This window comes from Gastrolobium bilobum, unplaced genomic scaffold (assembly GCF_033153095.1).
Source record: "Gastrolobium bilobum isolate Gb01-03AN ecotype WA unplaced genomic scaffold, APGP_CSIRO_Gbil_v1 utg8041, whole genome shotgun sequence".
Classification (NCBI taxonomy): domain Eukaryota; kingdom Viridiplantae; phylum Streptophyta; class Magnoliopsida; order Fabales; family Fabaceae; genus Gastrolobium; species Gastrolobium bilobum.
Genome location: NW_026897652.1, coordinates 991,147 through 1,016,814, shown reverse-complemented (window position 1 = coordinate 1,016,814; position 25,668 = coordinate 991,147). Strand labels below are relative to the sequence as shown.

The following is a 25,668-nucleotide window of genomic DNA, read 5'->3' as shown; positions in this document are numbered from 1 at the left end:
CGTATTACTTGATCACGATCTCTATTAGCTTGAATTCTTGCAGTGGCTCCACAATTACATGCAGGTAAAGGTTGCAAGTTATCAAGCTCATCCGATAAAACTTTTAATTGGGTAAAGAAATCTGAAACTGACCTATCTCCTTGCTCCAATTTAAAAATATTTTCTTGAAGTTCAGCAATTCTGAAGATATCATATTGAGCAAATCTTTCTTTTAAATCTCTCCATGCATCAGCTGCCTTTTCAATCCACATTATCCATTGTGCTATAGAATCACATATTGAATGGTGTATCCAAGATAAAACCATTGTATTGCATGTGTCCCATGCAGGAAAAACTGGGTCTGCTTCATTTGGAACAACTATGTTTCCATTAACGAATCCAAGTTTGTTCTTGGATGAAAGTGCCATACGCATTCCTCTAACCCAGGTGTGATAATTCTTGCCATTGAGAACTGGAGAAACTAACACCAATGCTGGGTTTTCACTTGGATGCAAGTAAAAAGGGTTTCCAGGATTTGTCAAGAAATCCCCAAGATTGCCCTGGTTTGTCATAGTAAAGAAATGAAATAAGAACGAAATATCAGAGCTCAATGGAGCTCTGATACCATCATACAAAGATAACAGAGAAGGAAAATTGAACAAAGGAAATATGTAATCTGTATATTGAATAGTTGCTTTGAATCTATATACAAGTGTGTTTATATAGAAAATGAAAATAAAGAAACTAAGCAAGAGAAAATAACTAATAACAGAAACTGTTAATAGAAATAACAGAAACTGTTATTTAACTAATCTTATCTCTAATCCTATCTCTTTTCATGTGTAATAGGAAGAGCTCCGCTTCAGAAGCAATATGTTTTGTTGACCTATGATTTAGGGAAACTCCAGATATAGGGTGTGCATGACGACCTTCTCGGAATCAATTCTTTTTTAATTTCTGTTCCCGGAAACAGAAATGGATAGGAAACTCGTTTGGTAAAACTGGTTTATTTTTTTGTTCCCGGGATGAACCAGTTTAATTTTTGTGCTGAGGAACAGAAAAAAGAATAAATTTTTTTTAGCTTTTTTCTTCCCGGGCACAAAATGAGAAACACTTATCTTTCTCATTCCCTCTCCACCTCTACCATCACCATCATCCCGACACGACTGCAGCGACCATCGTCGCCGCCCCCATCGTACCACTAGTGCCGTCGTCACCACCCCTCACCACCACGATGTCACCGCCACCATTACCACCACCTCCACCTATCACTACCTTCATGCCACCGTCACCACCACCACCACTATCACTGTCACCGTCACCCCCATCATCACCACTACTGCCACCAACCACCACCACCATCATCACAACCACTGTCATCACCGCCATCATCACCATCATTACCACCACCACGACGCCACGACTACTATCACCACCGCCATTGTCACCAACCACCACCACATTCTCGTAGACACTACCTCACCACCACCGTCGTCGTCGCCGCCGCCACCACCAACCACCACCACCAGCGTCATAGCCATTACCTTCACCATCGCCACCATTACACCACCACCGCCACTACCATCACCACACCATTGTCGCCACCACCACTGTCACCTACCACTACCGCCACTACCACAGCCACAGCCACCACCACCACCATGCCACTACTTCCATTGTTGCCGCCACCAACCACTATACCCACCACCATTGTTGCAGCCACTGTCGTCACCTCTACCAACACCATCCTCACCGCTATTGTCGCAACCACTGCCGTAACAACCACCACCAATATCTTCACCACGTCACTGCCACTACCACTACCGTACCGCCGCCGCCGCCGCCGCCGCCACCACCACAACCACACCTTATGGAAAGGAAAGTGATGATCCGAATTTTTTTATATTTAATAGGAATTTTTTTTATCATATTATTTGTTGTGTTATCAAACACAATTCTCATTCTCAGAATAAAAAAACAACATGTTATCAAACACATTTTTTTCTCAGAAACTGTTCCAAGGCACAAAAATAGAAAAGAATTGTTTCTTTTCAAAAACAGTGCTAGAGAATAGAATGGTTGTCATGCACACCCATAATAACTCTGAAACAGCTTTCAAGTCATTTTTATTTATATAATGACAAGTCATGAGCCCATGAACTCTATCCTAGATTGATTATTAACAAGTTTTCGAAGAGGTCATTTGGAAATGGGACATAATTATTAGTGTTGCTGATTTGCACAATAAAACATCTGCATAAGGCTCTCTTTTTTCCTAATATTTTTTTAATGGATATCCCACAAATCAGACTTCTACATCAAGTTCAACTTCCCGTTTTGGTCATCAAGAATTCTCCCGTATAAGTTGCAAAAGAACCCTGAAATGTGAATAAAAAAGAGGGCATTTATAAAATGAGAATCTTCTTAATTACAAAATATTTCGTGCATCGTACAAATGTTTTAAGTTTGGAAGTATACATTAACAGAAAAAACATTTAAAAATATAAGAAATATATTCATAATTAATTTATGTAAAACATTAAAAATATATATATTAAAAGAGAAAAAAAATTAAATTGTCCATCACTAATATCCTTAAAAACATTTCTTAACGAAATCCATAAAATTGAAGATAGAGTAATGGGAGTCTCACTTTCAGCGGACTAATAATTGCCTCCAAAACCAAAATTGAAAAAAGCGATGTAAACAATTTTTCCATTAACCTATGAGAGGCTAAACCAAATGCTTATCATGTTGCTTAGCCATGTTGGGTTGTTTAACCAATTTGGGGGTATTTGACAGTGCAATACACCTATTTGATATTGGGTAAGAATATTTTACCGTTGGGGGGCGATGGTTCCACGACAGTCTCGATAGGTTCGAGTACCAGTAAAGTTTTTGGGTATTACTATAGTGTCTACATTCATGTTAAAATGAAAAAAAAACATGGGACTTAAAGAAAAATGTGAACAAAAGATTGGGTAAAAATAATTTCTTTTCCTATTTTTGAAAAAGGAATACCGAGTTCAATACTATTGCTATATTAAAAAAAAATAAAAAATTGAGTGCTGTCCCCTCCCAAGCAAAACCTATTTTATTTTTATTTTTTCAAAACAGTTTCGCCTGGTGAATTTATTTTTTAAAAAGAAATAAAAATAAAAATCTGCCTCTAGTGTGTACACGTGTCCTTCGAGATGGCTGCGACTTCAATATCAGTGTAAGTGTGGTCTATTGGGAGCTGTTTAGTCATTGGTGAGTGGTAGCTTTTGAAAAGCAATTTTCAGGTTAAGACCAACAAGTATTGTTGATTCAAGTATGGTGCCCTTTACTCTTCTCAACGAGGAAATTTTTCGTGATCCAGAACAATCAATAATTGTGTGATTCTTTTATGGAAATGTGAAAAAATTTCTTCCACTTACTCCTTTCTTTCATTTATATTTTCATTTATGTCCCAAATTTTCCAAAGGGACAACTCAATCGTTGGTGATCCTAAACTAATGAATTTTTTTCTCTTAACATAGTATACTTATAGTTATTATCGCGAATTCTTTTATTTTTAAGGTTTTTTCGATTGGACGGATTATACCTATTCGTACAAATACCTAGACGATTCCCGTCGATTCATCTTCAGTGTTTAGGGTAGAACTGGTTGGAGAAAAAAAAAAAGGTTCCACTCGAGGTAGGGGGCAGTACTCAAACCTATTAGGACCCTCAGTGGAACCAAACGTCCTCCAGCCAATGTTATTTAACCCAACCGGTCATTGACCCAATCAAGGTACTGAATCACTGATTTAACCAGTTGGTCACTTGTTTAACCGTATGATCTGATAAGTATATGTAAATCTATAATTTATATTAAAAAAGCTACAAACATACTCAAATATCTGTAAAAAAAATAATACCTATTCCAAAATTTTAATATGAAAAATAATAAATCACACATCATTATCCACTAAAGGATCAAACAAACATGCTTGTGATACTGGTGTTTCAGGGTTCAGTAGACGACATCTCTAGGTCTATAAATTAAATCAAAATTCCTTGCATAATGCATAACCAAGATATTATTAGTGTTTTAAGTACATAACATATATAAGTCAATAAGAAACAAATCACTCAAATATTTCAAAAGAAAACAAGCCAACTTTTTAAAAATAATATCCTTTATGAATTTATTTATTTTTGGAATTTTTTTTTTATGAATAGGGTCGAGTCACCGGTTTCCTCAAAAACAAGTCGGGTCGCACTGATTCTATTACTTGGCCGATCCAACATGAAATTTAGACCGATCATATGATCGATTTACCGATTTCTGGGTGACCCGGCCAGGCCGATCCAATTTTTTCAACATTGCCTCCAATGATAAAATATCCCACCCAATACCAAATAGGTGAAAAACACAGGAAAAAACCCCCAAATGGGTCAAAGAGCATGCCAAGTTGCACCCAAAGTTAAAATTCTGCTGCTTACCAAAAAAAAAAAGACTGCTGCCAAAAATTTGAGGATACGTGGAAACAAGTGTTCAATTAGGTAGAAGAAGAGCCAAAATCTGAAAAGACTTGCAAGTAATGGTTCTATAAAGACAGTATCTAATTTAAGATTTGTCTAGGAACCAAAAGCTAGAACCGATTAATAGAGAAAATAAATTTCTAGGCTGCATGATTTTCAACGCTGTAAAGGCTGTATTCACACTCGACAAAATCCAAACCTGACTAATGTCCGTAATCAATAGTCCTAGCAAAATCTTCGGCCGCCATGAGTCTCGCCTGTTCTGTAAGACAGACAGCAAACTTAGGACCCACAACCTATAGCCCAACCACGTACATAATCAAGAACATAGATAAGGAAGCATAAGGTTAAGCTGGAGTGAAATGATTTGGCGTAGCATGGAAAGAGAAGGCAACTTGAGTTCGCAAGGGCATGAATCCGAAATTTAGGGGGGGGCCAAGCAAAGCTAACAACAAATTAGCAAAAATCTGAATCCCGCCAAACCAATCAACGATCAATCAGACAATCACATGGCTTTTACAAAAGTGTTTATTACATCAGTTCCAATGCTTTTGAAAGTAAGAAAGAGAGAGACCTTTATGTTTTGGCAGCTCTTCCTCTTAGGGCCTACCAGCTGCTGTGTATAGAATCTAACAAGGATATAAAACGACGAAACAACGAGAGAAAAACAAACAAGAAAGTAATGTAGATGGAAAAAGAAGAAAAAGACTTGATTGGGTGAGAGGGTTTGTCTGACAGCGCATAACCCCTAGTGGTAGGCAGCTTTCTTTTTTGTTCTCTTTTCTGACTTGTGAGTGCTATCCAAATATTAAAAAAAGTTAGGGGGAAACAGGATCTTGACGAGGGCTTCCTTTTCCATTTTGTATTATTTCTTTTTTCTCTTTCTTCCATCACTAAAATAGACAGCGTTTGGTTGATAAACCGTTCAATTTGGATACATAGATAACCAAATGATCACCTCAAACACTACGGCACACCTACAATTTTTGGCTGAAAGAGAATTGATACTACTCTGCGTCTAAGACTATCTCCTGCTCACATAAGAAGTAACTGTCAACTCATTAAGCCTTAAATCATCATCATAAGACCAAAAATTCGTTGCAAAAACACAAGCTAAAGAAAGGAAGAAATATCGGAAGGGGGAAAAGCTAACAGTTCTATATGAATATTTCTTGTTCAAGTTTAAACTTGTCTCCCAAATGAGTCCATACATGATACATTCCTCACAACTATTTGACGATAGACAAAATAACATGATAACATCATCATCACAGTAGATTATTAACGAAAATCAGGAAGTTAATAAAATAATATGAACTGCTGAAGCCACAACAGTATAATTCAAACAATATTGAGACTCAAGTTTGCAAGAGTCAGAGCAGTTATCCGGTTATCCCATTACTAATAAATTGAACTAAAAGAAAACAAAGGAAGTTTTATATGAATTGATGTCTTCAAAGTTGTTTCTTCATGATTAAAAGATCACAGATTTCAAATACGGGAAATAGCTTCTTTGCAATTATACAAGGATAAGGTTGTGTACAAGGATTGTTCTCACCCCATACTGCAAACCAAATCAATGAACATAAAAAGAAGAAATGAATCCATTACCTATAGCCCTTATGACCCATTTATGAAATGGAGAATGTATAATTCACGAGATATGTAAACCATTAGACTAAGTACTAAGTCTAAGACACCTACTTTTCTTTCCTTCAACCATGATCCTCTTCTTATATGGATGTTATACTTAAATTTCAAACTCATTCTTTACAAATCACCATTCCTTTGTTTCCCTCATTAATCATCCAAAATTCCAAACAAACAAAAATTTATTTTGTTCTATTCATTTTGTCCTTCCCTTTATATTCCTTTATGAACCATTCTATACCATTCCACCAACCCAAAAACTCCTACCTATACACTGAGTCATCTTTTACTCAATCAGTTACTTAGCAATAGGTCATATACATAACACAACACAAGAAAAAAAAAATACAAAATTTCACACGTTTCTTATATGATTACTTTTCCATGAATTATTTACAAATATTAGATATTAGTGATACAGAGGAGAATTTAGACGACTCAATTGCGTAGTCTAGTAGTGTACTTAATGCTGTAAACAACACTAAATTTATAGGACAATGTTAAAAAATTTATCATACCATACAATACATTTTTTATTTGAATTGCTGATTTTAACCATAAGGTTGCTACCTCCTGACCTAGTAGAGGTTATAAGTTCTAGTTGCTGAAACAGCACCCCTACTAACAGGTAAAGCTGCATAAATTTTACCCTCCACATTTGGACTGCCCTTTTTTCTATTGCTAATTCAGGAGATATTCTGCATCATCAAATATGTTAGCAGATAAAACTACATATTTTAATCCTAATTTCAGGTCTCAAATAATGCTAGACAGGATACTATGCTTCACTAAAATCTCACAGCCCATATATGCATCCAGGTCAATCAGCAAAAAATGATAGAAAATTACTTCTGAAGAATGTTACAGCATCTGATGCATAGCTTTTTCTTTTTATCCTACTCAACTGTTTTTCTCATTGCCCCAACGCATGCCTGTAACTGAACCATCGATAGGATATGAATGCAAACAAACAATGAAGCTGAAACAGACTTCATTTAAAGATCAAGAAAAGTAGTGTATTTTCTCATAATAGATTTCTATTTTCGATCGGAGCCACATGAAATGTTCAGTCACTGGGATAACATTTTGCAACAACACCCAGACAGGACTCATAAATTACATGCCTAAATATTGATACAACTTTTGATAGTTTTCAGATCTCCTCAACACTACAATTGAAAGTACTTCACCACAATGGACCAAGCAGGCTTAACTCCACTGCAGAATAGGACAGCAGTTTCATGGCATACGTATGCAATGGTTGTTGTTTTCCATATAAGAAAAGACATGACCTCTATAACAATTAACAAGTATCTATGTAAGCTTGAGCTTATGCCGTTTCTAATACAAATAAGTGTCTCAGTGAGCCTGAGCTCACAGAGAAAAAATAAAAATAAAAATAAAAATAAAAAATAAAATAAAAGAAAGATCAGAAATTAATTAGAAATGCCAGAAATTTCAGCCTGAAAAATTTGCATAAAAGTTGAGCTAAAATACAAAATTATGGTTAGATATCAAAATGCAGTATTATGCATCCCAAAATGGAGAAACATGTCTCCAAAAGAGAATGATAAAATGTTACACAAAGTATGAATCATTGATTAACATAGTAGTACAGCGATTGACAAAACCTAAAACGTAGGTTGAATATGCTATGAAAGTTATTAGGAATCAAGACAACTTTACAAACATCACACTTGGCATCCAGGAATATAAATGTAGTAAAACTCGTACCTCAGAAACTGCAAATGCCGTTCAAGAAAGATAAAACGAAAGAGATTTGGAATTGGCAATGGCTTATAACGTGGGTGGCCATTCCATAATGCCCTGCCATAACTACCGACCTTGCCCTTTTCAGATTTCCAGGTAGATAGGAGATGGAGTAAAGTGAACCCCATTGTTTATAATACACATAGTGGTGATTCCCTAAATTGAGCTCGAACAAAAGAACTTTAAACATCGACTCGATATTATTTCTATAGCCTGTTGAAAGAGCTGCGGTCCGATTCACCGTGGGAGTTGGCAGAGCAGATTTTTTTTTTTTTTATCGAAAAAAAAAAATTAGAGAATATAATGAGATCTTTTTTATTTTATTTTTTCGGATAAGTTATGAAAAAGTGTGTGGTAGGTCAAAATTTTCTCGGGAATGTTGAGTTGATTTCACTGATCCTATGTTTTGTTTGATTGTAAAATATTGATAGAAATCTGAACCGAAATAACAAAATTATCAATTATTTTGAATATTGAATTCTTGTCAGTCATCAAATGTTCATTTTATTAAGGCATTTTCGTCTCAAAATGTTGTTACGCGTTTCTCAGTCTTGGGAAGAAAACAATACCACGGAGAGGTGTTCATCAACCGATCCAAACCGATTCAAATTGTGGTGACCTAACCGAAAACCGAATTAACCGAAAATCGAAAAAAGCCCGCAAAATTTAATTGGATTGGATCGGTTTTTTGAAGGGTTGGTGAAAACTGATCCAATCCAAACCGATCCAATTATTCTCCAACCTTACCATCTACCTACTTGGGTCTTTCCTCAATCATAGCCCAAAAATCATACAGCAAAGTTCTAAATCCAAGATCCATTAACCCATCATGTTGGAGAAAGCAGATTGTGCTTATCTATGTTATGCTTTTTTTTTTTTGTAAGATACATAATATATTTTTATTACATAGGTTATTGTTGTACAACAGCTCCTTTATAGGATGAAAATTTGGGTTACTTCGTATCTCAGGGAACCATATTATAAACTTTTTGTTGAAAGTAAAAGATCATAGTTTAACTTTTTGTTGTAGAATGCTTCTAGATTGCAATATAATCATCATACAAACTTTACAAAGCCGATACATATAAAAGATGAGTTATTTGCAAAATAATCATCATACAAATCTTAGACTTTTCCAAAAACCGAAAATCGATCTCATCCAAACTGAATAAAATTGGATTGGATCAGATCGGATTTGAAAAAAAAATTCAAACCGAATGGATGATTACATGATTAAACCGAAGGGATTGAATCAAATGATTTTTACTTCCAAAACTGATTCAATCCATACCGCGAACATCCCTAAATTACCATGGGTAGGATGGTATTATTTTTTAGGGATGTGTAGTTAAAAATAAAATGATGGAGAAAAAAGCATCGTGTGAGTATTTTCACTTTTACTTATACCAAACATGGGAGGAAGAAATTTCCACCCCAGTTTCCCAACATTTCAACCAAAAAACTTATACCAAACACTCTCAATCTAGTATGTTTAACTATCTTTAACTAGTATGTTTGTTTGTGTTTTTTAAAATATTTTTTAATTTAAAAATGTTTATTATATATATATATATGGCTTTAATATTTATATAGTGAATATATTTAAGTTATCCACATTTACTCCCAAAACGATGCCGTTTTGGGTTGAAAAATTAAAAAATTATAATAAGAAAGACTATTATATTCCTGAAATAAATTATAATTACAAAAAATCTTTGATTTCCGTCCAAAAATGATGTTATTTTGGGCTTAATGTAGATAACTTGTCTACATTATCTGCCGTAAATATATATATATATATATATATATATACGGTTTAATATTTTTGCTTTTGTTACAGAAAAAATTTATTTGTCACACTCCCATAAAAGCGAGTGGGGCCTATTGTAAAGGGAAAAGATTAGTGGGACGCACTACTTTTATCTGAATGTGGCAGAGAAATTTTTTCTGCAGCAAAAACAGAAACATTTTTTCATATTTATATATACGATTAAGGGCGGTTATACTTACTACTCTTACTACCTTGTTGGTATAGTTGGATCAATTTGAATTGAACAGTTAAAAAATAAGAAAAAGTAACTGATGTTGATTCCAAATTGATCCCATAGTAACCAATAAGAATAGTAAGCCTAAAATCGCACTAAGTATAATATTTCTCATGAGATTGATCTACATATATGAGTTTATTGTTTGTTATATCACAATACTTCACATTTTGTCTAGTCACCTAAAATCTAAGTCGTCGATTTGGGCGGGAGAAAAAAAATTTGTGTCATTCGCGTTCTCTCCCTCAATTCCCACATAGCTTGTGCTTCTCCTTCTACTGAAAAGCATAGTGATCTCCATCTGGATCTCGAGCGTCGATTCCATGCCCTTAAAATGAAAAGTGATTCTCCTCTTCCTTCTCCTCAAGATCATGACCTGAAATCTGTTTTGGGAGAAGATCTCTCTGCCAGATTCACTGCTCTCATAGCTAAATCATCATATGATCCTTTAATCAGCACAACCATTGCATCCCACGCCCACACCATATATGATTTTGAAGAAGAAAGCGAAGACAAAGAGGTTCAATTTCAGAAATTGCTCGAATGTCCTAAGGATGTCGTGCGTCTCAATCCTTCTCCTTTGTGCTCTATAAAGAAGTTCTTGATGACGGGGAAACTTAAAAAAGTTATGCTCTATAAAGAAAGATACAATTTTTTTTTCTCCCACTCAAAATGATATAGATTTTAGGTGACTCGACAGAATCTTAGGTCGTATGACATGACAAACAATAAATCCTATATATATATATATATATATATGTATATGTTCGATTTTTCTGAAAAAAATTTCATATATATAGGTTAAAGCATTTAATGTGGAAAACTATAATTATACAAAAGATGAAAGCATTAAATATGGGGAATCATAATCATACACCTGTCATTGTTGCACATACAACAACTTTAAATATGATTTTACATATAAATATATGTGTGTGTACATATATATAGGGATACGTTATTCTGCCTACTCTTATTTTGCCTACCTCTCTCAACACCGTTAGATTACAATCTCATCCAACAGTGAAGATTTATAGAATAAAATAAACTATTTTCTCCTTTCATTCTACTCACTGCCTCCCACACTTTTTCTCTCTATCGATTTGCGTAATTTACAACTTGAATTTATATTTAAATCTAAAATCATGCAATGATTAATGGCATGATAGTTCTGTTAGATGAGTATAATTTTCAAATTTTCTTGAGTTTGATATAATTGAACACGACAGAAACCATAAAAATACCACAACAAAAAAACGAAAACCACGAATAATCCTTTCCTTTGAATTAATCCACAATTACCATAACATTTCCACTTTGCTGTTGAAATTTGAAATCAAATCAACTTATCTCCTTCTTCTTATCTTGTTTTTCACCGATCTCTGTTCTCTGTATGTTACGTTCAACAACAGGCCTACTTGGTTCCATAACATAAGGCATCTGGGTTTGTTTCTTCTTGACGCCCAATTTTTATTTTTTATGTAAATGCTCATAACAATAGCTGGGTTGGATGAATTGAGAAAAAAATTTGCACCTTTTTTTTATGCCGAAGCGTCATTGAAGAGAGAGAAAGGGGAGGAGAGAGAAAGAGCGAGAGACAATGGTAAAGAGAAATGGATAAAAGAGTTTATTTTATATCGTAAATCTCCACTGTTGGATGATATTGTATTCTAACGATATTGAAAGAGATATGCAAATGTAAGCAAAATAAGAGTAGGTAGAATAACATATCTCATATATATATATATATATATGTATATATATGTTATCATTTCTCAAGTTGCTGGACGTCCAGCTAGGAATCATAACCATACATAGGTAGATAAAAACATTAAATGTGGGGAATAAATGAGAATCAACGATAAGGAATACTAGTTGGACGTCCAACAATTTGTGAAATATTTTTGCCATATATATATATCAAGGAGATTATATTTACAATCTCTTATAACTAAATCTTAACCGTTAAGTTTATTTTATGGCAGGGGGTTTGCCACCTCTACGTAGAAGACTCGTCTTGTCAAGAAGCTTAAATTTTTTTGGATAAACAAGTATCCTTCATGGAAAGCAATTATATTTGAACCGAGAATATCCACGTTATGGAGCTAGATTTTTCAAAGGAAATTTTTCGCTTTCTTAAGGACAACTTAAACTCAAGACCTTACTTAAACGAAATCAAGCATGCACCATTTAAACCAAACCCTTTGGATTTTAAGAAGCTAAGAGGAGGACTGCCTTCCTCTTCTTCAAGGCTGCAATTGAGAGATAATTTTATTCTTGATAAGATGATGTTGACTATATTTTTAAATATTTTTTTATATATTTTGACCAATTTATTTATTATCCAATTAAGACTCTTTTATACAAAAAATGACTTTCTCAAAAATTATTTTCTCTATTAAAAGTTGAGATATCTAATTTTCTTTTACTAGGGTGTAGGCCTAATCATGATTTTTGTGTGGTACAATTTGCTTTTACTCTATTTTGTTTACTATATCTGTAATTATATGACAGTGGAAGTGAAGGGATTAAATGTTACCTCATCAGTATCATTCTTGTTTGATGTAGTTCATATAGTTTCAATGATTGTCGAGCAAGAAGTTGTATGATACATTGCTTACCTCATTCATTGAATCTAAAACTTGATCTTTGACGCGAAGAAAAGAAAAGTTAGAATTAGTAGTGAATTTGCTTGGGACAACCGGACAAGTTTAGAATATCATAGATAAAAATTGGTATCTATACTCTTTTTTTTATTTGAAGTAATATTGTAACAACCAATTAATGTTACTACCAATCAGTTTTAGTGTTAGATCGATTATGTTGATCCAATGGTTATATTTATTTCCATCTTTGTATGGTTATGATTCCTTGTATTTAATGTGAAATCATTAAATATGGGAAATCATAATCATACAAAGGTGAAAATAAATATAAAATATTAAATATAGGGAATCATAACCATACGAAGATGGAAATAAATACAACCGTTGGATCAATATAAACGATCTAACTGTAAAATTGATCGATAGTAACATTGATAATAACACTAGTTGGTTATTACTAAGGGTGTAAATGAGCTAGGTCAGGGGCCTACGACTTAGCCTATATTAGGCCAGATTTAGCTTATTCCAAATAGTCAAATAGAATAGGTCTAGACTTTTAAAAAAGCTTATTTAGAAAGCAAGTCATAGACTTTTTTGTATATATCGGTCTATAAGCCTACAGGACGACCTATATCATATTATTTATTTTAAATAAAATAAATAAAATTATTATTTTTATAATTTTGAATAATAAAGTAATATTATTTTAGATATTTTTTTAATTGTTGAATGTTTAATATGCTTAAACAGGCTAACATGCCTAGGCTTAGTCTTTTATTTTTTAAATATAGGTCAGACCAGGCGTGTGATTTGGGGTCTATACAAGCTAATAGACTAGGCCAGACATAAATTTTTTTACACAGATCTGACTTATTTAAGTCAAAGTCTCCCCTAGCCTAATCTATTTACACCCGTATTTATTACAATATCCATCCCCTTTCACTACAGCAAATTCGCATTTTCGTGGCTGTTTACTAACGTCGGGTTAATATAACCGCCTGCATTTTAATCGATAAATTTAAAGTGACTTTTTCTTGTTACGTGCGCTTCCAAAATCACCCCACCCCTTTCCCTCTCTCTTTCCATAACTCTTACGCTTCACATTTATCCAAAATCTCAACATTCCAATCCCTTACAATCATTTCGCTTGCGATATTTTTTTGTCTCATTCACAAGCCAGCGAGATATTTTGGACCTCAAAGAAGGGAAAATGGTTTTGTTTGGGGTAACTCTCACCAATGTTATTGCTACGTAAGAACTTCCTACCCAATCCTCAGTAGGTTTGCGATTTTGCATAGAAGCTAATTCAAATCGAAATCTCCCACGCCAGAAACCCTAAGTTAATTCCTTATCTTCATTCTGAAAGTTTGCAGCTCAGTAATTGTTATTTGTAGGTATTGTTGATGATGAAGGTATTTTTCTTTGTAGCTCTAATTTTGTGTTCTTCCACTTGATTAGTTGTTTTTCTCCAAATTCTCAATTCGAATATGTTTCCTTGAATTGAAGTCACTTTGATTCACCCCAAAATTTACATGGTGTAAGAATATAATAGGTGCTTCTAATTTTAATTTTCTTTTTTGATTTTTTTCTGGAATAATCGCTAATTTATTCCATCAACATAATCTTTCTCGCATTTGGCAGAATCAGTTCTAGGATTTACATAGAGGTTTCGTTTCAGGAGGAGGCATAGTTTCATCGGGTGGGCATTGATGTGGCTTTGCATGCACGAGGAAAAGATTGGAGAATAAGAATTCCTCAACAAAGATAATCCAAAAGAGTAAAAACAGAGGCAAGGAAAGTAGTTTCCTAAAAGCTGATTTCTGTAGGAGAGCTGTGCAAATCCTCCTTTAGCCATTTTTTCAAGTGTTACAAAACCCACTTCACTGTTTGAGTTTTCAGTTTTGATTGTCCAACCTTATGCACAGTGTCTGATTTCTCTTTCATTTATTCTTTACCTTTAAATACTGAGGAATGAATTTGTGTAGTAATTGGATAGGTTTTATGAAATGCCCTCTAATTTAGGCTTTGTTTCCCACCTCTTAATTTTTTGTATTCCCCTTCTGTTAGGTCCTTTATTTTGCAGTGGAATGTTATAAACTCTATGTTGTTTTGTATAGACAAGAGACTGAGTTGGAATTGCGCTCATTATGTTGGATGCTGCTTTTTATTTTACTAAGTATTAATATTCAAATGATGCTGCTTTTTATTTCACTAAGTATTAATATTCAAATGATGCTTCTTATTCTTGCATGCCACTTTTTGCCAATAGTTTATTAGGGATCATTCAGACTCTTCTAGAGCAAACTCTAGCAGATGAAATGCGAATCTTAGGTTGCAATACTCTTGTAGAATTTATAGATTGCTGGGTATTTGATTATTATACCTTTCTGACTTGTTAGTGTCAAAATCACTGTAGGGTTGGCTGGTGCATGTTCTGTGAGTGATTTACCACCCCCTTCAAAGCAGATGAACTGATTTATATTTAACGTTGCAGTCTACATTATAAGTCTTGCTACTGTATACGTATTGCATTTTGCCTTTAGTGATATTGACCTGGTGAGTTAAAAGTAGACAGATAGTACATACATGTTCAACTTGAAGGTTTTTATCCCGAAACTTTGTCAATTGGCTCAAGAAGTGGGAGATGATGAACGAGCTCTGCTTCTACGTTCTACTGGACTACAAGTTCTATCCTATATGGTAATGCTCTTTCTCTGGTTCATTTGTTACTTCTTGCAGAATTTACTTATGCATTCCAACAAGTTCATAAAATATAGGTACTTCTCTTTTATATGTTATTTCTTTATAAAATATAGTGATTTCCAACTTTTTTAATTCAGTAGAATGTTATTAATAAATTAAGTTGTGGTAATTCAAAGAGTGGATTTAAATTTACCAAAATTAAAGAGTGAAAATGGTATGTGCCAAAAGAAATAAAGACTGAAAATGATAGTTTGTAGCAATTTAAGCTTTAGAAGGCTAGAAGCTTTATTTTCCAAAACAATTGTAAAAGCAAGATAGTTAAATCATTTGAACTGGTTAGCAGTTACTGTGTTCCTACCACAGTACCTTTTATCAATTGCCCTTGAATGTCTGGTACCTACCCTTGATGCCTTTTGCTCTTTCCCCCTATGTTTTTTTTTTTACCAGGTGAAGTTCATGGGGGAGCACTCACATCTTTCGCTGGATTTTGACAAAGTGAGTATTATTTCCAGACTTTTGTTCCTTTAACCTGTTGATTGATACCAACAGTGACATACAACTAAGGGTTGCATTGGACATTGAAGTTTAGTTTTTATGATTTCTTTATTTTTTCCAAATTTTGAACCACAACTTGGGTTTTGAATTTTGAGGTTAGTTTACACTTGAAGCTACACTTTTTTTTGTCAATCTATTTAATTTCTTTTTTGTTGCTTGTTGAGTGGGTGGATTTTGGAATAGATTATATCAGCGATTTTGGAGAATTACATGTATCTCCAATCTAATTCCGACCTTGCCAAGGTAGAGAAACTGAATTCACTATCTCGGAATCAATTGGCTCAAGGATTTCCTAAAAAAGAAGACCGTATAAATCAAGGAAAAATAATTACTTATTTTGGGCTTTCTTTATTTTTTCGTTTCAGTGACAAAAAATAAGCATTAAAGAACACCAACCTATTCCGGTGTGTCAGCTCACGTACCAGGTAAGTAATTTATTATTAAAATTTTGTTATTTTAATTCTTCAACAATTAAAATACTAAAAGAATCTCTACCAAAAAAAAATTTCTATAAGAATAATGGTTAAATTATTTTAAATTTAGAAATACTCAGAAAATTATCTCCAATAGAAACATTATTCTTTTTATTTCGTTCTTTTATTTCTGCTATTTCAATTTTTTATATTTACTTTTTTGCGTTTTTTTTTATTATTACAGTAATTGGGTTTGGGCATTCTAATCAGTTGTCTAACCTTTGAATTTCAGTGACTTGGGCAATTCTAACGTTTCTGGATCTCTGGGCCCAGAACTTGGCCAGCTACACCATCTGCAGTACCTGTATGGCCTTCCCTTGCCTAATACATTCCACATTCATAAAATATTCAAAGGTTGGTTGTGTTATTTTTTTTAGAAATGTTGGGGCTCAAAATTGTTCGATTTGGAACGTGCTATTACTTTTAAGTTGATGAGACATGGTTGGTTGTTATAGATTTTGCTTTTGTGTGTACTGCACTGCATATATGACATCTTTTAAGTTCTTCTGTATTGTGTAGTCAAAGTTCGTCTGGAAGCTGAGGAGTTTTATGCAACTTGTATGGTACTTGTGTATGGATAATGGAGGTTACATTAAGGAGCCGAAAGGTCTCTGGCTAGAAATTGTGGTGGACCTTAATGGGTGGGCACATTCGGGCTTCTCAAGTTCTCTTCTCAGGGCATGTTTGGTAGTTTTTTTTAATTTCTAAAAAGCTCGTATCATGGAAGGAGATTTTTTTTGTGATGAAGAAAAATGTTAAAAGCTAAAAGTTACTCTAGGGAGATTTTTTTTAATATGTATATAAGCTTTTTGGAGTTCTCATATTTATTTTTCAATTATATCTTTATTCTAAATTTTTATTTATGAATTTTATCATTTATCCCAATAATAAATTATTTCATCTTCCTTCCTTCAAAATCTTAAGAATAATTTTATATAATTATTAAATAGCTTTTAACTTTATTTTTTACGTTTAGTTTTAACTTAAATTTTTTTGTTTGTCAAACAGGCTCTCGGTCTTGTATCTATCAAAGACACTCACAAAGTCTAAAATTCAGGTCATTGGTGCATGTTGGATTGATCAAAGAAACAGAAGCTGATTTTGATAATAGCGAGGCTGTATCGAAGGGAAGAAGGTCATCATAGGGAAATAATCAAAGTGCTCTCTCTTGGGATTTATACACTTAAGAGGTAATTTATATACCTCTCTACCTACTGAACTAACTAATGTTATTAATAATCAAGTAAGTTATTATTTTTCTTAATAAACATTATATAATTTTTTAATGCATTTACTAAAAATGTTATTCATTTGTTTTTAATGCAGGCAACAAAGTTCAATCCTCGTGATCAACCTTCTTCACATTCTGCAACTCATCAGTGCTAATAGATTACTTAGGTTTAAACTTTTGTAGTTTTATTGGCACGTTGATTCCATTTAGGTTTGATTTGCAAGATTACTCAGGTTTCAACATTTGTAGTATTATTAATACTTTGATTCCATTTATATTAAATTTGCAAAGCACATTTATTTTGTTTTATCATGTATTTGAATCTATTAATTTTTAATGGTGAGACATTTTGCATTTGTTACACTATTTGTATTTATCTTGAATTACATTTAATTATGTATAAATTTAATGATAATAGATTCAAAAATTTAAATATTCGGTCAATCAATAATATGTTTTTTGTAATGATATAAATAATTATAAGATAAAACAGCAGTAAATAATTATTCAAAAAAAAAAGCAGCAATAGCAAATACAAAAACAACAGCAAATATCCGCACAAGAAAACAGTATTACAGAATTGCGGCGGTTCAAAACCGCCGCTTAAAAAATTAAATTTTATTAAAATATTTTATTTTAACGTCGGTTAAGAATATATAACGTTGGATTTGTTTTCAACGTCAGTTATTCCGTCGGTTGTGTAAAACCGACGTTGAAATATTTAGTGGCGCCAATTTCTACGTCAGTTTTTAAAAGGCCACCAAATATTTTGGCGGCGGTTCAAACCGCCGCTAATATTAAAAGAAACCGCCGCTAAAACGCGAATTTGCTGTAGTGTTATCATTTCATTGAAATATTGCCCATAAATAGGGTCAGAATTACAAATTACAAATAAATTTAAATTGGCAACAATATGTAACCAACTCATAAAATTGTAACTCTTATAATAAAATACAATTAGCTCCTTATAAAATACAAAATGCAATCAACTCCTATTACATTGAATTCTAAATTTAAAATGCACAAATCCTATCAGCTCTAAATTATTTTAAATTCTAAATCAAGATGTAATACTCTAAATTAAATTCAAAATATCTGCTTTAAATTATATTAAATTCTAAATCAAAACATAATACTCTAAATTAAATTTAAAATTCAAAATATGTAACGGTAACATAACCTCCAATAATTATATAGCGAGGAAAAAAAACCGTCATATAAGGTGGATTGGTCATAAAGAGAAGGAAATTAACACTCCAATTTCCCTTCTTTTTTGTTGTTGTTGATATTTTTCTTGTTTTCCAATTCTTCAGAAGACCGAAATAAAACTTACTTTTCATTAGAAAAAATTGTTCTAATCTAATGAAGCCCCAATAAAAAAGAGAAATGACAATTGTTCTCCACTTACGTACGCAAGGAATCGATTAGGTTTCTATAGTTACAGCATTCGATTAGGAAAATGAAAGGAATAAGGATGGATTTCTTATGTACTTTCGAGCAGTCCCATTAACCACTAAGTAGGTATTTTTATTTTTATTTTTGGTAAACAGTAGATAGTTTTACATGTTATCCTTTTCGTCATCGTCACAATTACATGAGTTCCGAAATATTTCAAAGTCAAACTTACTTTAAATTCAGTGAATTGCTATATCATTTGTTATTTTAAATAAATATGTATTCGTAGAACACAGAAAATACATGTAAATTTACTCTAGTCTTTTTGGGAAAAAATAAGTTCAAAGCTATCAATTTACATGAGGTGACAGTGATGATGGCAGGGAGCTGCGTGATTCATGACCCAGAATAAATCATAACTGGAACTCATGTATTATATATATGAGTATTTTCAAATTTAAGCAAAATTTTAAAATATAAATTAACAAAATATTTTTAAAAAGTTTAAAACTATAAGAAATATATCCATAATTAATTTAGACAAAAATTTAAAATATAAAATATAAATTGATATAGATAATTTATTTAAAAGAATTTAAATTTTAAAAATAAAATTTGTTATTTTTTAAGAGAGTTATAATAGCCTAACACATACTCTATTTTCAAGAGAGGGTACTTTAATTTTTAATATATAAAAATGAATTACTCAACAATGTTTAACACTTAATATATCTAATAACTATATAATCTTATAAATGAAAAAGTAATATTTAATTGAGCGCGCAGATAAATAAGAAAAGAGCAAATAAATATATAATTGATTAAGCAAATTTATACAGATGATTTTATTTATAACTAATAGATAATAAAGAATAAGAAAACTGAGAGTGAAGTAAAAAGATTAAATATAAAAGAATAAAGTTAAATAAGTAAATTTTAATTAAGAAATTTACGTGTTTAATATAAAAAGAGATATTATCACATAGGAATCTCATAACGCCCCACCTTCAATAAAGTTAACGCGGAAACGCTCCATCAAAAGTCTATTTTATTTTGACTTGAATCCAAAACATGGAAAAGAAGCAACCAGGTACGTTCACTTCACATTCTAATGGAAAAAGAATGAAATTGAATCGTGACAGAAGCCAGAAACATGCCCAAAATTCTCATTTTACCATCTAATCAGGGCACAGTTTATGGTGGAAAAACAATCTTAACATTTTCCATGTTTCCTCTTATCTTGGTGGAATCTTCCCCCCCTTAACACTTTCAGTTTCCCTTAACACCTTTTCTGTTTCTTACTCTGTTTCCTCAATGGCTTTTCATCATAGAAAACTACTGCATCAGTATCAGTATCAGTATCAGTACCATGGAAACCCAACACCTTCCCCTCATGAATCACCAGTTGCACTGCCTCTGGTATTACCCCATTTACCTTCCCTTGAATTTTATCATAGCCATGCCCATGTGCATAGCCATCCCGTTTTACTTCGAGTCGCTATGATTGTCATGGCTTGCTTGGTTGGTTTGGTTATGTTTCTTTGCACCTTGTCCATAATCCAAAGGAGCTATTATTCAAGGAGACACAACCAAAGAAACACACCTATATTGTTCGATGTAAATGGAGATTCTCCAGTTTCAGATGATGATGATGATGATAACGAGGGACAAGTCATTAACCACCCCATATGGTTCATCCGCACGGTGGGTCTCAACCAATCAGTCATAGATTCCGTCACAGTTTTCAAGTACAGAAAAGAGGAAGGACTAATAGATGGGACAGAGTGTTCAGTTTGCCTAGGTGAGTTTCAACAAGAAGAGAGTCTCAGACTCTTGCCCAAGTGTAGCCACGCTTTTCACATCCCTTGCATTGATACATGGTTGAGATCTCATAAAAATTGTCCCTTGTGCCGTGCACCTGTGGTTCATGATGCTGGTTGTGGTGCAGAGGTGAGAGTCACTGATGAGCCTGATTCAAACGTAAACGTTTCTGGTCAGAATCAGAACCAAGAGGCCCATGTAGAGAACTTTGATCATTTTGGAGAGAGTGAGAGTAGTACACTGAGGATTGGAGATGATGACTCTAGTAATTGCCATTCTTCAGAGGAAGTGGAAGAGGAAATACAACCTGTGAGGAGGTCAATTTCTATGGATTCATCTTCTGCTTCAATGATATTTCATGATGTGCTAGATTTAAATTCTGATCGAGAGAGCTCAGAGAACCAACTTGGTGACAAAATCAATTCAAGTAGCAAGGACATGACCGTTGCTAAGCAGGGTAGTGGAAGTTCAACCATTTGCAAAGTGGCTTCAATTGGACTTGCATTGCAGAATAGGCCAATCTCAACTAGAAGATCCTTCTCACATAACACAAAATTTTTATTTTCTAGACACTGTAGGAGCCAGAGTTCCACTCTTCCCTTGTAGACTAAAAGCACCAAGGAAATTTGCACACTAAATCGTCAAGTGCTAGCAAGGTCAAGTTAAAACTCAACGATCGATGAATGATGATTATGCCTAGGGGATGAGTGTTTATCCAACTTCCAAGGCAGTGCTCTACATATGTCTGCTTGTCTTCCCTTTAAACAGCCTATGTTTCAGACTTTCCGTATGCTTCATATTTTCAACAGAAATAGGGTAATATAAAACTATACATAGAAGGTTGTGTTATTTCACCCCATGTGCTTCTTCTTTTTTTCTACTTGAGCTTGCCGTGATATATAATCATTATTCTCTTATATTCTATATATGTTCATCTCGCAACCCCATTTTTTGTTTAATCCTGCTTCAAACTTATATTGAACATGTTTACGAATGGATTATGATCCCCACTGCTTCATCGGTATTTTAGTCGTTTCTTTCTCAAATTTACTGGTGGATCCCACATAATTGCCCTCTGAAGGAACTCAAAACATTCCTCAGAATAGGAGCCCTATTTGTCTGGTAGAATTATGGGTTTGATAGTTGTATTTTAAAGGATATAAGATTGTGTCATTTTAAGTGAGAAAAAAATATAAATAATGAAAATTATCTGGAGTGGGGGGCGGCGAGGCTCTGATACCATGTAAAGAACCTTGAGATACACACCACCCCAAAAGCTAGCTCAAAGGGTGGGAGTGCCCAAGGTTTATACCTTGGGATACACCACCCCAAAAGTTAGCTCAAAGGGTGGGAGTGCCCAAGACCTTATAAACTTCACATTAGTTACACATACAACCAATGTGGGACTATGTAACTCAACACGCCCCCTCACACGAGAGCCCATTGGGCTTGAAGAGTGGACAATACAACATGCCCAGCATACCGGTGCTAAGAAACGCCACAAGAGAAAGTGAGGGGCGGCGAGGCTCTGATACCATGTAAAGAACCTTGGGATACTTCACCCCAGAAGCTAGCTCAAAGGGTGGGAGTGTCCAAGGCCTTATAAACTCCACATTAGTTGCACATACAACCAATGTGGGACTATATATCTCAACATGCCCCCTCACACAAGAGCCCATTGGGCTTGAAGAGTGGACAGTGCAACAGGCCCGTGCTAAGAAACGTCACAAAAGAAAGTGGAGGGCGACGAGGCTTTGATACCATACCATGTAAAGTACCTTAGGAATAATATAATACTATTAGGGTTTTGTCACAAAAGAGCACTCTGTTCCCTATCGATTCCTCGCGGCCTCACAATGTCTGGACATTGTTGTGTTCCGGAAGATATAGTGGAGGAAATCCTCCATCGCTTACCGCCTAAAAGCATTGGAAAATGTATGGCAGTATGCAAATCTTGGAACTTATTGATTAAAAGCCATCGCTTCTCATCCTCGTATCAACCACGCTCACTCTCCACTCCTCTCTTCCTTGTCGAGCACTCACATTATCAGTATTCTCTATGCTCCCCCACAAATATCGAATCCTCGTTTTCAATTCCTAGAAGAGATCTATACACCTTTGTCGGCGCTGTCAACGGCCTCGTTTGCCTCACTTCCTATTGGAAAATGAAATTCATCCTCTTTAGCCCTCTGACACGGAGACACCTCCAACTCCCAATCTCCCAAACATTATTGTGTAACTCATGCGGAGATTCCAAGAAGAATGATTTCAATATGCATTTTGGTTTGCGGTATGGATTTGGGTTTGATTCAAAGAAGAATGATTTCAAGGTTGTACATATTGGTCACACTGGCTGCTGCTTTAAGGTGGAGTTGTATTCTCTCAACGAAGGTGCTTGGAGGGTTCTTATTAATACTCCATTCGAACAAGATTTATTTCGTTCCGCGGAAAAGTGTTGTGGGGAACAATTATTTTTCCACGACAGTGTGCATTGGCTTGCCTGCGAGACAAATATCTGCGAGGATTTAATGTCAGTTCATAGTAACTTCCATATAGTGATGTTCAATGTGGTGGAGGAGAAGTTCAGCAAGATGGATCTTCCAGAAGTGTTGGCTTGGTCCTACAGGAAGTTGGACATTACTGTGATCGATGGTTGCCTCTCGGTTGTAGAGTACCCTCAACAGCCTAGAGATAATACTAATATATGGATGAAGAGAGAGGAGTCATGGAGCAAAATTTACAGTCTTTCTTTATCTAGGGGAAATATTAGAAAGCTATTGGGACAGAGCATGAGTTCTGAAGTTTTAGTACTGCTTTCATGTGTTGATAATTCATGTAGAAAAATAAAGTCATTGCATTCATATGATCTCAACAGCCAAGAGATGAGCGATCTTGGGGTCAAAAGTCGATTCATACATTTACGTGCTTCTGACTTCACATACAGCTTGTTTATGCTTGAAAAAGAAAGCAATGCTATGTTTCTGTGTGGGAAAAAGATGGTGAATCATCAGGCGTAGGAGAATTCTGGCTGGAGCTGAAAAATCTGAAATTGAATATAGATATTGAAAGATGCAGGTGGATATAATAGGATCTGAACAAGTCCCACATTAAATCTAGGATTATGTTTTATTTAAATTTCGTTTTCCTTCCTAATTTAGTTATATTGAACATTTGTTAAATGATGGGGAGAATCATGAGAGCCATTGCTACTTGCTATGAACTTAATAAATTTAATTATCTAGGACATCGGCGTTATCATTGTTGATTGCCAAGATTGATCTGACTTTTTACATTTTATTTAGTTGTATAAAAGTGAGCAAGTTTTACAGGTGTATTGTTCTTTGTAATTTGTATCCCTATTTTCCTAGTCTGTGAACCTAGGATAGATTATTATTATCATTAGATGAGATTTTTTTTTTTGAGTGAAATCACTTGAATAAGTCTTTATTCTCCATAATGTTGAGATATATATTCTCACATTGATTGTATGTGCAACTAATGTGAAGTTTATATTGTAATTAGGATTTCCTTATTTCTTATGTGATTAGGGTTTCCTTATTTCTTTTGTATTAGGTTTGGGCTTAGCTCATTAGAGTGTCTATATATTGTACATTCTTCATCATATCAATATATACATACAGTTTATTTCAAATGTTCCTCTCTTCTCTCTCGTTATTTAACATGATATCAAGAGCCTAAGGAACTTTAAATTTTTTTTTTCCGCTGAATCCACTGTTCATCGTCTTTTAATTTTATTTTTTTCCGGAACTGTCGTGCTGTCAGTTTCCAGTACGTTTTCTTCCGCGTTTAAAGCTTCTGTCTACGTCAACCACCACCGTCCGGTGGCGTTTTTCGGCGAACTGTATACCGACGTGCTCGTCTTGGAAGCACGAACTCAACGGAACCGGCCACACCCTCAACGGACCTCTCACGCGCCCTCACGCGCAAGATCCGGTCTTCTCCTCCACCAAGGCGGCGCGTGGCGGCGCATGGGACCTCCTCTCCGGCCGCGGTTAGTTGCGTTCTCTTCGTCTCCCTGTGACGGTTCTAGATCTGGTCCTGGTTCTGTGTTTGGACTTCGTTTTGTGTTGACGTCAGATCCCTCTTTTACCGGTTAGTTGTGTGATCTGTCCTTTTTTGATTATTTTTTTCTCTTAATTATGGACCCTCCTGTCTCCAATGACTCTGGTACTCCGGCTGAGAAAAAGTCGGACTTTGCTATTTTTTCAAATTATATCCTTGCTCCGTTGAGTGTGGATAAATTGGATGGTTCCAACTATGATACTTGGTCTTCCGATCTGCGACTTTGGTTGGATGGGCAGAATTATACATCCCATCTCACCACTAAGGCTAAATCTGTGGCGGAAAAGGAGCACACACGGTGGAAAATGATTGATGCTCAGCTGTGTAGCCTCAGTAAAGCTACTCTTCATCCGTCTATCAAGCAGGTTTTTTGACCTGCTGTTACTTGTGAAGCTATTTGGAGTAAGGCAAAAGCATTTGTGACTTGGTGGTCTGAGAAGCAAACATCAGGTCCTACTGCATCCATTCCTCCCACTGGTAATTATGGTAATTCTTTTGCTGCATATCTCAGTTGCACTCTATTGGCCCTTGGACTCTAGATTCTAGGGCTTCTGATCACATTTCTGGTAATAAGTCCTTATTCACTTCCCTTTGTACTACAGGTTCTTTTCCCACTATTACTATGGCTAATGGGTCTCTGGTCCAATCAAGGGGGGTTGGCACGGTTCTTCTTTTACCTAATTTATCTCTGGATCATGTTCTATATGTTCCCGATTCTCCTTTTAACTTACTTTCTGTTAGTTGGTTGACCAAATCCATTGACTGTGTTGTTTCTTTTACTAAAACCTCTGTCATCTTTCAGGATCGGAGATCGGGGAAGGAGATTACTAAGGATGTGAGTCTCAGGG

At 34.5% G+C, this 25,668-nt stretch overlaps 2 protein-coding genes and 1 long non-coding RNA gene across 7 annotated transcripts; all 3 read left to right on the top strand.

The window, feature by feature from the left end:
* Nucleotides 1-13,628: 13,628 nt before the first annotated feature.
* On the top strand, nucleotides 13,629-17,809 carry LOC133309027 (uncharacterized). 5 transcript variants are annotated; one of them, XR_009751262.1, is made up of 9 exons: nucleotides 13,629-13,971; nucleotides 14,238-15,259; nucleotides 15,710-15,757; nucleotides 15,982-16,060; nucleotides 16,183-16,242; nucleotides 16,523-16,644; nucleotides 16,810-16,977; nucleotides 17,299-17,480; nucleotides 17,617-17,809. It is a non-coding gene; the product is annotated as an uncharacterized LOC133309027 (long non-coding RNA). The 5 variants fall into 5 exon arrangements; XR_009751261.1 differs by having other exon boundaries at nucleotides 15,710-16,060; XR_009751263.1 differs by having other exon boundaries at nucleotides 13,629-13,810; nucleotides 15,710-16,242.
* A 2,200-nt stretch (nucleotides 17,810-20,009) lies between these two features.
* LOC133309017 (E3 ubiquitin-protein ligase RING1-like) lies at nucleotides 20,010-21,972 on the top strand. Its single transcript, XM_061509760.1, has one exon. It carries the CDS (start codon nucleotides 20,231-20,233, stop codon nucleotides 21,341-21,343), a length of 1,113 nt encoding a protein of 370 aa, XP_061365744.1. The 5' UTR covers nucleotides 20,010-20,230; the 3' UTR covers nucleotides 21,344-21,972.
* A 621-nt stretch (nucleotides 21,973-22,593) lies between these two features.
* Nucleotides 22,594-23,754, top strand: LOC133309077 (F-box/kelch-repeat protein At3g23880-like). The gene has a single exon (XM_061509814.1). It carries the CDS (start codon nucleotides 22,594-22,596, stop codon nucleotides 23,752-23,754), a length of 1,161 nt encoding a protein of 386 aa, XP_061365798.1.
* Nucleotides 23,755-25,668: the final 1,914 nt, after the last annotated feature.

What these genes read in the sequence shown, in the direction of transcription:
- LOC133309077 (XM_061509814.1), top strand. Translation starts at nt 22,594, where the DNA reads ATGTCTGGACATTGTTGTGTTCCGGAAGATATAGTGGAGGAAATCCTC.
- LOC133309017 (XM_061509760.1), top strand. Translation starts at nt 20,231, where the DNA reads ATGGCTTTTCATCATAGAAAACTACTGCATCAGTATCAGTATCAGTAT.